This window comes from Archocentrus centrarchus, chromosome 2 (genome assembly GCF_007364275.1).
Source record: "Archocentrus centrarchus isolate MPI-CPG fArcCen1 chromosome 2, fArcCen1, whole genome shotgun sequence".
In the NCBI taxonomy this organism is placed as follows: domain Eukaryota; kingdom Metazoa; phylum Chordata; class Actinopteri; order Cichliformes; family Cichlidae; genus Archocentrus; species Archocentrus centrarchus.
The window spans coordinates 30,084,878-30,095,774 of record NC_044347.1 but is presented as its reverse complement, the minus strand read 5'-3'; the positions used below and the strand labels follow the sequence as shown (position 1 = coordinate 30,095,774).

Genomic DNA, 10,897 nt, shown 5'->3' with positions numbered 1-10,897 from the left:
GTCAAGTCAGTGAGGAAGAACTGAGCACAATATGTGTTTACACTGCCAAACCTTTTCATGCATTTGTGTCAGAAGACAACGTCCTTTCAAATGTGTGACAATACAGAGGAAGAGACAGAAGCGACACCTTTTCGAAATTCATAACTGATTATGACAGGGTGTGATATTATTGTAGCTCCAGTCATTTGCATCTCACTGTGGTGAAATGAACTCATTTCATGGTCTGCTGGGTGGTTCAGGCGGCCCACAAATGAGTGAGAATTGCCGCTTGCCCAGATGGTTGGGGCATTGAGCAGTCCAGAGAAGAGGGTGTATGGAGAAATGTAGAAATCAAGTCTATGATGCCTAGTTGCAGTTCACATTAGTGCTAAGAGATTTCCTTCATGTGCCGTAGAAAGAGATGGATCATTTCCCGAGACTTTCAGCCCAGATAAGGCAGGTATTGGAGGGAGCTCTCCTGTCAGTAATGTCAGTCTCACCCTCCTGGACTGAGCTCAGATCTGTGGACTCACTCCATGACTTTTGCAATCCAAGGTCAAGGTCATTTTGAGTTTCTACTTTTAGTATTCATCCTCAATAAACTATTTCCATGTTAATTCCATGATGTTGGTATGATTATTGCAGCTAAATGAGGCCATCACTAAAAGTGTGCTATTTGTCAAATAACACAGTTGGTCTATCTTTCCCCTTGGCATCTGTAAATACAACCAACTTAAGATCAAGAATTGATCTAATGCACATGTCTGAGAGAAAATCGGAGCAGTTGGAGATTCAAACTCTATACAGAAAGACCCCCAGCCCACTACACTTGCAGTAAATGAACAGTGACTGGAATAATATCCATCCATCCATCCATTCGCTTCCGCACATCCTGTTAAGGGTCGCGGGGGGGGCGTCCAGATGGTATTCTAACTGTGAGGCAGCAGTGCTAACCACTGCACCACCGTGCTGACTGGAATAATATATCATACATAATTTAATTTTCTAGTTATAAATTACACAAAACTATACAGTTCTTCTCTGAGGAGCATAAACTCTACAAATGGGTCATTTTAGCCAATATGTAGGTGATTTCAAAGCAACACAATGGCATTATAATATATGATCTAGGTGAGAACCTTCAGGGGCCTACTATACTTACATGCCAATTTTGTTTAATCAACCCCCGACTGTGTAGAAGAGTTAGCAGTCAAACAAACAGAGATTTAGTGTATTACAGTAAGATGCACTGATTAATTTAAGGGATGTTTTTGCTGTTTTATCTTTAAGTCCTAAGAATGTAATCTACTATAATTTGGATAGTATAAATTTATATTGATAAATTAAATAAAGCCACTCATTTTTCTTGTAAGCAAATGTATTGGAACATGTGACTGACAGGTGTATTTTGTTGACCAGATTTGTCCTGCTACATAGATTATTCAAACAAATAATGCTGAATGTCTACACTCATTTTCAAATTTGGGTTTTGCCTGTGTAGACTGTGCATTTACAGTATAGTTAGAAGAGTAACATGAAAACCAGAGAGCTGGACGGAAAATTGTGAAACTGAGAGAAAATCAATCAGAGCCATTGCACAAACACTGGCCATCGCCAGTACAGCCGTTTGGACTGTCCTGAAGAACAAGGCAGTAACTGGTGGTAACAGATGTTCAACAGGTAGGCCAAGGAAAGCAACAGCAGCTGATTATAAGTGCTATAAAGCAAGACCATAAAACAGCTGTTAGTGACATCAGCAACAACCTCCAGAGGGCAAGAGTGAAGGTATCACAATCTACACTTTGCAGAAGACTTCATGAACAGAAGTACAGGGGCTTCACCAGCCAACAACTAGCAAGAAGAACAGGATTGCCAGGCTGGAATTTGCACAGAGAAAAGCCTCAGAAATTCTGGGATATTTTATGCACTGATGAGACAAAGATAAACTTCTACCACGGTGATGGAAAGGCTAAAGTTTGGAGAAAGAAAGGATCTGCTCATGATCCCAAACATACGCGCTTCTCTGTGAAACACAGTGAAGGTGATGTCATGGCTTAGGCTTGCATGGCTTCTTCCATAACTACACAAACGGTTGTAATATTGGAAAAATTCAAACAGTTTCTGAAAGCTGAGAAATTTTGCTTCACAGCCAACATAGGGTTATTATTGTAATTGTTGCCAGAAGTCACAAACAGTGGGACATTTGAAGTATGCTCTGTCCCCTGATGACACGTTCGGCTTTATGGGTTAAACCCAAAACACTAAGTTACAGACCTAGGACCATGACACATACATAAAAAAAAAGTCCCCACTCAGCCTATGGGTAGTTTTTGCCCTTCAAGCTCAGGTCCTGTATCAGAGACCTGGTGGCTCAAAGGTCCTGTGCTGTATCTTAGCTGTTCCTAAGACTGCACTCTTCTGGACAGAGATTGCATTAATATGAGGAATAATAATTATAGTATCTGTGTAAGGACTCACAAATGTCAGCAAATTCCTGGAGGGACATTGCTGAAACGAAAGGACGTGAGGGAATGAACAAAGAAGCGAAAAAAACTAGAAGGATGTTGGAGAAACTTTTCATTTATCAAAGATCAGGAGCACTGAACAGCTCTCATAATAAGGAGTTTATTTTTCTTGAAAGAAAGGAGCAGTTACACACACAAAGAAGCTGTCTGCAAAATGCTCACTTGAGGAAGTCTCACAGAGCATTTTTATACACATGATTAAATATAAGGCAAATTACCTTTTACACACAAGGGAGTGCAGACAAAGAGGAAACAAACCCACACAATGACAGTTTGACACTCTGTCTCCTCCTGGAAAACAAGTCATGTACTTGTTGCTGTAGCTAAAAAAAAAAAAAACATTAGTATGATTGTTTACAAACTGACAGTATAACCTTTCACTTCCCTACCATCTATCAACAAAAGCTGAAGTCTCTATCATTCTACTTTTAAATACCCTAGAAACCACAACTAAGCCAACAGTAAGAGTGAAGTGCTCTTTTGGGGTGATATGGTACTATGAGGTCTTTAAGATAAGATGGGACCTGATTATGTTTCTAATTTTAGAGATATTGTGGAAATGCAATAAAGCAGTCCTGCATATTTGTTTAATATATAGATGGAAGGACATGTTCTGGTCAAAAATAACTACAAGATTCCTCACAATGTCACTAGAGGCCAATGTAATACCATCCAGAGTAAGTGTCTGGTTCGACTCCATATTTCGAAGATTTGTATTGCTGTGTACAATAACTTCAGTTTTATCTGAATTTAGAAACAGGAAATTAGACATCATCCAGGTCTTTGGTTCCTAGGATACTTCAGAGTAGAATGGGAGGCAGAGCCTTCAGCTTTCAGGCCCCTCTTCTGCGGAACCAGCTCCCAGTTTGGAGACAGACACCCTCTCTGTTTTTAGGCTTAAAACTTTCCTTTTTCATAAGGCTTATAGTTAGGGCTGGATCAGGTGACCCTGAACCCTTCTTTAGCTATGCTGCAACAGGGCTAGGCTGCTGGGGGGTTTCAATGATGCACTAAGTGTTTCTGTTGATTCATCTCTTTTTACTTTGTTTATACTCCACTCTGCATTTAATCATTTATTATTAATCTCTGGCTCTCTTCCACAGTGTGTCTTTGTCCTGTCGCTCTCCCCTCAGCCCGTCAGCCTCCCTGAGCCTGGTTCTGCTGGAGGTTTCTTCCTGTTAAAAGGGAGTTTTTCCTTCCGACTGTCACCAAGTGCTGCTCACAGGGGGTCGTTTTGATTGTTGGGTTTTCTCTGTATTACTGTAGGGTCTTTACCTTACAATATAAAGTGCCTTGAGGTGACTGTTTGTTGGGATTTGGTGCTACATAAATAAAATTGAATTGAAGTCTGTGTGTGACATGAACAAAGGTGTGTGGGGAGGTTAGACAGAGACTTTTTTTTTTTCCTGGAAATATGATGGTGTTCTGCATGGTACTTTGAAGCCAGAACTATATGATCAGTTGTTGTCAGATGTATACATTAAATACACTCATCATGGGTATGAATGTTATAGTAATTCTGGGTTTTTAATGATTCTTTTTCCAGGGTGGAATGATTGTACAGCATGCATCTTTAATGACTAAAAAAGAAGAATTGGGTGAAGAGGTTTGGATTCATTTTAGGCATTCTTTAATCCTCACACAAGGTTCTGCAATGTCTTGCATATCTTGACTAGGCCAGGGCCTACTAACGTCTTGTTAGTGATCACAACTGGCAGTTTCTCCTTGCCAGTATAAAACTCATTTATTTGACAGCACTCACCGGATTGCCAAAAGGTCAAATTGTCACTGTCAGATGAAAGGAAATTGGTTAGGATGTTAAGGTACAACCCAGGAACCACCAAGGCTCAAGCCTACCAAGAAATGAAAAGCTGCCAGAAAACTATCATCACTGTCATCACTTTAGACTCTTTCGCTCCAGTTGATCTTTCAGAAATAACTTAAATAGTTACTTCCTCCAAACTAGCAACATTTTTTATTATATCCCATTCCTAATAGACTGTTCAAAGAAGTCTTTCCAATTATTGATGCTTCAGTCTTAAATATGATCAATCTATCTTTATTATCTTAGCTAATTACAGGCCAATCTCCAACCTTCCTTTTCTCTCAAAGATCCTTGAAAGAGTAGTTGTAAAACGGCTCACTGATCATCTGCAGAGGAACGGTTTATTTGAAGAGTTTCAGTCAGGTTTCAGAATTCATCACAGTACAGAAACAGCATTAGTGAAGGTTACAAATGATCTTCTTACAGCCTCTGACAGTGGACTCATCTCTGTTCTTGTCCTGCTCGACCTCAGCACAGCATTTGATACTGTTGATCATAATATTTTGTTAAAGAGATTAGAGCATGCCATACTGTAGGTATGAAAGGCACTGTGCTGCAGTAGTTTGAATCATATCTATTTAATAGATTCTAATTTTTTGGTAGCACTTTCTATTACAGCTCGGTAATAATGTGGTAATAAGGGGGTAATAATGGGGTAACAAGCTGGAAACAAAAGGTAATAATGGGGTAATATACAGGACATTATCATCCAATTACCAAGGTAATTACCAGCTAATATCCAAGTAATACCACTAGTAACAACAGCGAAAAAGCTGGAAACAGAAGGTAATAATGAGGAAATTTAACGGTTATTGCCATCCAATTATCAAGGTAATTACCAGCTAATATCAAGTAATACTGCTGGTAACAACAGCGGTTACAATTGAGTAATATTCCACTGAAATTTATGTAAATGGATCGTAAGGCCCCCAAAACTGATGGTAATGCTGTGGAAACAGAGATATGCCCATGAGGCTAAACCCTTTAGTAATAGTAGCTTAAAAATGTGGTAAAAATATTGTATGGAGATAGCAATAAGGAAGTAATGTTTATGCATTTAACTTTTCATAATTTTTAATAAATTGTAATAAACGCAAAATTATGAAGTAATATTGGCTAATGTTTTAACATAATAGGATGGTATTACCATGTTATAAGGCTTGAATTAATTATACCTTAGGTTCTCAGCATTCTGCTTTGCTTAATAGCCTAAATATTATGCTTAATGCTTTGGCTTATTAAATGGAAATATTTATGGTAATTTCTTTGTAATAAGCAGGAATCAGAGCTGCAAAATGCAAAACCGACTGTTTCTATGCAATAACCTATTTAAGTAAACTGCAACAAGTGTGAGCATTATCTGGAAATGCTCATGGTAGTTTCTGTGTAATAAGCAGGAATCAGGGCTGCAAAATGCAAAACCGACTGTTTCTATGTAATAACCTATTAAAGCAAACTACAAGAAGTGTGAGCATTATCTGGAAATAATGGTGGTAGTTTCTGTGTAATAAGCAGGAATCAGGGCTGCAAAATGCAAAACCAACTGTTTCTATGTAATAACCTAAGTGTGAGCATTATCTGGAAATAATGGTGGTAGGTTCTATAGCAATAACTGCAAAAACCATCAGATTACAAGAAGAAATTTCTGCTTGTTTACATATACTAAACTAAAAATGCTGACCAAATTCCTTCATGAACTTGCAGTTTTATTGTCATTTTCCTTAAAGAACAAAGCAATGTCTGTATAACACAACATGGATAAACTTGAAGCAACCTTATAAAAATGATAACTGGATCAATGCCTGAACATAAGTAAATAAAGAAATATTGTATTCTAAGATATGAGATCAGGATTTACAAAATGAAAATACAAACAAACAACCAACATCAACAACACAAAGACATGCGAAAAAATAAAACAAAGTAAATCAATAAAACAACCCTATGGTTTCACTTCTTATGGGTAATATTCAAAGAAAAACTTATCACACATGAATAGTTATCACAAAGAAATTAATAAAACATCATCCAATCCTGGAAATAGCTGGAAAAAACAGACTTCTCATTAACTAAACTATTCATGTTAAAACTGCAAACATTTTCTCAAAAGGTTGTGACAAAAAAATAGAAAAAAGCAAGAAGAACTTCCTAATTCCCTTTGATTTTGTAAGAGATGGGCAACAACTCTCTCTCTTTTTTCTTTTTGTCTATTCTTGCTCTTAACTCTGGCTCATCATCAAGGAAAACCTTCACCTCTTTTGCATACTTAAGGAGTGAGCCGCCAGTAAAGGGTGGAACCCTACAAGGACTTCAGCAATGACGGCTGTGTAGGCAATAGTGTTTCGATCCACGTTGAGTTTTTCACAACTTCGGTTCAGGCTGTGTGTTTTCTTGAATGTTTTAAGAACAAACATATACCTGTGTTTGACATCTTCTGGGTGTTTCACTGTAAAAGCCAAGAACAAAACAATCACAACACATCCAGAGGCATGAACAAGTAAGTATATATGTGTTGAATTGTTTCCAATATTTACACTCTTAATACCTAAAATGTTAAAATCACACAACTGAGCAGTCATACAAGACAGAACTCACTGTGACACATAGCTATATGACTGTGTCAGCAAATCTGACATTTTCTAAAAAAAAATGTAAAAAAAGAATGTTAACTGCTACATAACATACTTCTTTTGCCAAACTGTGACACTTTCTTCTTCTTCTTCTTCTTGGCCTTCTTGCTCTTTTTCCCGTCACTCGGTGAAGAAGACGACTCAGAGTCTGAGGCTGATGAATCTGAGGAACTGGAACTTGAGGGGGAATGATGTCGTTTTGCTGAGAATTGTAAAAAATAAATAAATAAAAAAATAAAATAAAGTGTACTGTGAAAAAGAGACAGGTGGAGTATACAGTTGTGATCAAAAGTTGTGACAATGGCACAAAGTTTTTTATCCATCTACTTTTACATGTTTATATTAAATTATTTATAAATGTGTCTATGACACAGTGAAAATCTATCACAAACAATTCGTCCGTCCATCCATCCATCCATTCTCTTCCGCTTATCCTTTTCAGGGTCACGGGGGGGCTGGAGCCTCTCCCAGCTGACATAGGGCAAGAGGCAGGGTACACCCTGTACAGGTCGCTAGCCTGTCGCAGGGTCAACACAGAGTGCTAACTCGCAAGCAATTCATATTTTTCAAAAACTGTTACTGGCAAATAAATTTTGCTTTCTTAGTGTTGCAACTGCTGAAGCCTTTGGCCACGACTCTAAAAACAAACCATTTTTTTCATTGACCGGACTGATGGAAGATGACTGACAGTTGAAGTTCTTCAACAGGTTAGATTATAAACTCTAAAAAAATGGATGAGGCTTTAGATTGTAGGTGTCCTCTGTTTTTATATATATATATATATAAGCCATATTGCATTTTTAAATTATCAATCAATCAAAGCAGATCACAATTTCTGTGTTTCACCTGAAGTAGTAGGGATGTTATCCAGTGCTTTTTTCAGCTGTTCTCTGAGGAAATTTCTTTCATCTTCAAGGACAGTAATTTTGTCTCTTAGCTGCTGAATTATTGCTGTAGCAGTTGGAGCCAATGTAGCTGGAGTTCCTGGCGCTATAATGGTAAAAAAAATATATATCATCACAAAACAAAAGAAAAAGGACATGTTTAGATACAATGAAAACCAAGGAATCAATTTTGATGTTTTAATTGTATTATACAATGTATGGCAACATTGTTGGGTTTTTTGTTTGAGTTTCTCTTTTCCATAATGTTCTTCTTCTACAACAATTAAATTATTTCGGTGTCTTCACTGTTGTGTTATTAGCAGATTCTAAAATATATGTTACGTTTCAATCTATGGCTGCCAATAAATACTAACTTTTGCTTCAAACTTTACTTGTGAATACAGTCAAATTCTACAACAGAATGCTTTTTAACATATATGACAGTTTGCGCTTACAAAAATGAGTAATGATAGGTATTTTCCCCCTGTATTTTTGAAGACTTAATAGTGAACTGTAGGAAGTTTGAGAGGAGTATAGAATTAGGGGGTAGTGATTTATAAATACTGGTGCATTAAAGGTGTCATACTGAAAAAGCCTACATGAGTGTAGTCAGTTAATGCTTGTGGATAAGATTGTATACTTACTTTCTCCTTTACCCTCTACATTGTCAAGTTGTTCCACCTGTGCAGATCCAGCACTGCCATCAGCACTCACAGATGGATGTACCTGGTTGGCTGTGTTGTACCTTCTTCTTAAAGGCATAGCTCTGAAATGTTAGAATATTGTATTGGAAACATTCAATGGTTTACTGGTAACTTTGGAATATTTAATGGCTATCGTTAATAATGAGCCAGTAATATAGTTAAGCAAATACAAAGTGCAGAATTTAACTTTTTTTTTTTTTTTTTTAAATAAGGATACAGGAAATACACCTGACTATAAACCAATAACCCTCTGGGTCTACACATATACACAATGGTCCAATATCAAGTATTTTTTGACAAACCTCAAAACATCAATTATCAGGATCAAAATAAACCACACAGTGATTCAGACTGACACAAACTAGTTCCTTTGTTGTATGTATGTATATATATATATATATAATAAAAATGTGCCAACCCCGAAACATCACAGCATGTTATCAAAAAAAGACAAAAATGCGCATAATTTTCTGTAATATTAAGAATTCATGTTCTTACCTTGCAACCTTACAACAGTAGAAAGTATGGCGATTTTATTCCAAAGACACTCTTGTAATCCAGTGGTTTTTGCCAGCTTGGAACTGTGAGGTACGCCAAAAAAGGAGGCAAAGTGTGGCTGTTGGCGCCAACTTCTTCTTTCTCTCTCCTCCAGAGATAAAGAAAATGCGCATATTCCCACCAGACCGCAGTCTGCCACCTACTGGCAGCCGGTTCTTTCCAGCAGAGCTTAGTTTGGAGGGGGAAGATTTAAAGTGATGCACAGGCACTCCTACGGCTGTAACGAAAACAGGGTACATTGTCCCACTTAACTGAATCTAAATTGACAATAAATCCAAATAAATTTGCTTTTTGCACTTAAAGAATGAAGTTATTTATTATTTTTTATTTACTTTTCTTACTGCCGTGGAAGCAGAGTGAATGGGGGACCATTAACTGACGGACCAGACAGCTGCTTTACTATCTGGCGCCAGTATGTGATTCATACTCGACTTGCAGTCCATTCAACATGAACACCGCTGAAAAATTATTAAACATAACACAAAGGGGAAATAAGAAGAAGCTTGTACTTATAAAATGGCTTCAAAAACTGAAATTACTCTCAAAAAAGAAGAGATGCTCTCTGTGTGAAAGAAAAATGAAAATGAGAAAAGGTGGCAACACAAGAGATGGATATCGCTGGTAAGTTCTTGATTTCCTATAAATTTCTTAAATTTGACCTATGTCTTCCATATGCCTGAATTACACATTTCTAGGTTAGTTATTTGCATTTGGAGAGTACTTTGAAAGTACTTTAGTAAGACATTTTGTAAAATACCATCAGCTAATCAGCACAGTCACAAAAATTTAAAATATTATTATTGTTGTTTATTGATATTTAATGTATTAATTCATGTATTCATTATGTTTTACCAAATGGCATATTTTGTTCAAAGGGTGTGTCGAAGACATAATAGATTCATGTCCAAATCCATAAGAGATGGGTCTATTTTCTCAGGCTCTCGCTCCTCCTTGACTTCTTGGATGATGTTCATGCATAGGTTTGTTACACAGACATACATATAGTCATGATAAACAGTAAGTACATATGTACTGCATGTAGTAAACTATTTTGACTCATAGCATAATATTAAACACAAACTGTTGTAAAATTAGGTAAATGCAACCTTGAATGAGCAGCAACAACATTTCATTATTTATTTAATAAAAGCTACGCAAAAATGAAGAAGCAGTATATGAAAAACTAAGTACACCCCATGATTAAGTAGTGTGTAGAACCACCTTTAGTAATATCCCTTCTATTCTACCACATTATTATTTTATAATAATTTCATACATGTGACATAACAGTAACACCTTTTACATGATTAAGAAGTCAGTAATAAACTGTGTTAATATCACATTAACATTATTCATATAGGTTTACTACATTGCTGCAGGTTTGCACAAGGGCTAAGACTGAGGCAAGTGGACTTAATTGAAGAGGGAGTCTGTGGAAGCACCCGCACTTTGTCCAAGATGTCCAAGACACTAAGGAGGGTGTGTGTGCAAGCAGTTAAGCACCTGAAGAGGAGGGGGAAAATGAGAATAGGTGGAAGACATGGTTTTGTTGTCATTGATGAGAGCAAGTTTTGTCACAAGAGAAAGGTAAAGATATGAATTTATTTAAGATATTAATTGGTGAATAATGGTGATAGGTACATCTGTATCTATGAAATTGTTGTTCAGACAACTGCAAATAAATCATGCCTTAACACTGTCCTCTTTCCAAAAACTTCTAATTTTTCAGTATGCACGCGGGCGATTTGGTGCTACTTGGCGCAGGAGAGGCTGGGATTTTGGATTGTTGGAA

At 37.0% G+C, this 10,897-nt stretch overlaps 1 protein-coding gene across 1 annotated transcript; it reads right to left on the bottom strand.

Annotated features, from left to right (window-relative positions):
• Nucleotides 1–6,578: 6,578 nt before the first annotated feature.
• On the bottom strand, nt 6,579–8,105 carry LOC115792336 (uncharacterized protein DDB_G0280579-like). Its single transcript, XM_030746823.1, has 4 exons — nt 8,057–8,105; nt 7,806–7,949; nt 7,015–7,161; nt 6,579–6,775 (listed from the first exon to the last, which is right to left on the bottom strand). The coding sequence occupies exons 1-4, from the start codon at nt 8,103–8,105 to the stop codon at nt 6,579–6,581; spliced, it is 537 nt and encodes a 178-aa protein (XP_030602683.1).
• Nucleotides 8,106–10,897: the final 2,792 nt, after the last annotated feature.

Bases quoted from the DNA above. Each gene is read 5' to 3' on its own strand.
- LOC115792336 (XM_030746823.1), bottom strand. From the start codon at position 8,105: ATGGAAAAGAGAAACTCAAACAAAAAACCCAACAATGTTGCCATACAT. The intron at 7,950-8,056 runs GTATAATACAAT...TTACCATTATAG, and splicing joins CAACAATGTTGCCATACATT to CGCCAGGAACTCCAGCTACA. The intron at 6,776-7,014 runs GTATGTTATGTA...TGGCTTTTACAG, and splicing joins GTCACAGTTTGGCAAAAGAA to TGAAACACCCAGAAGATGTC.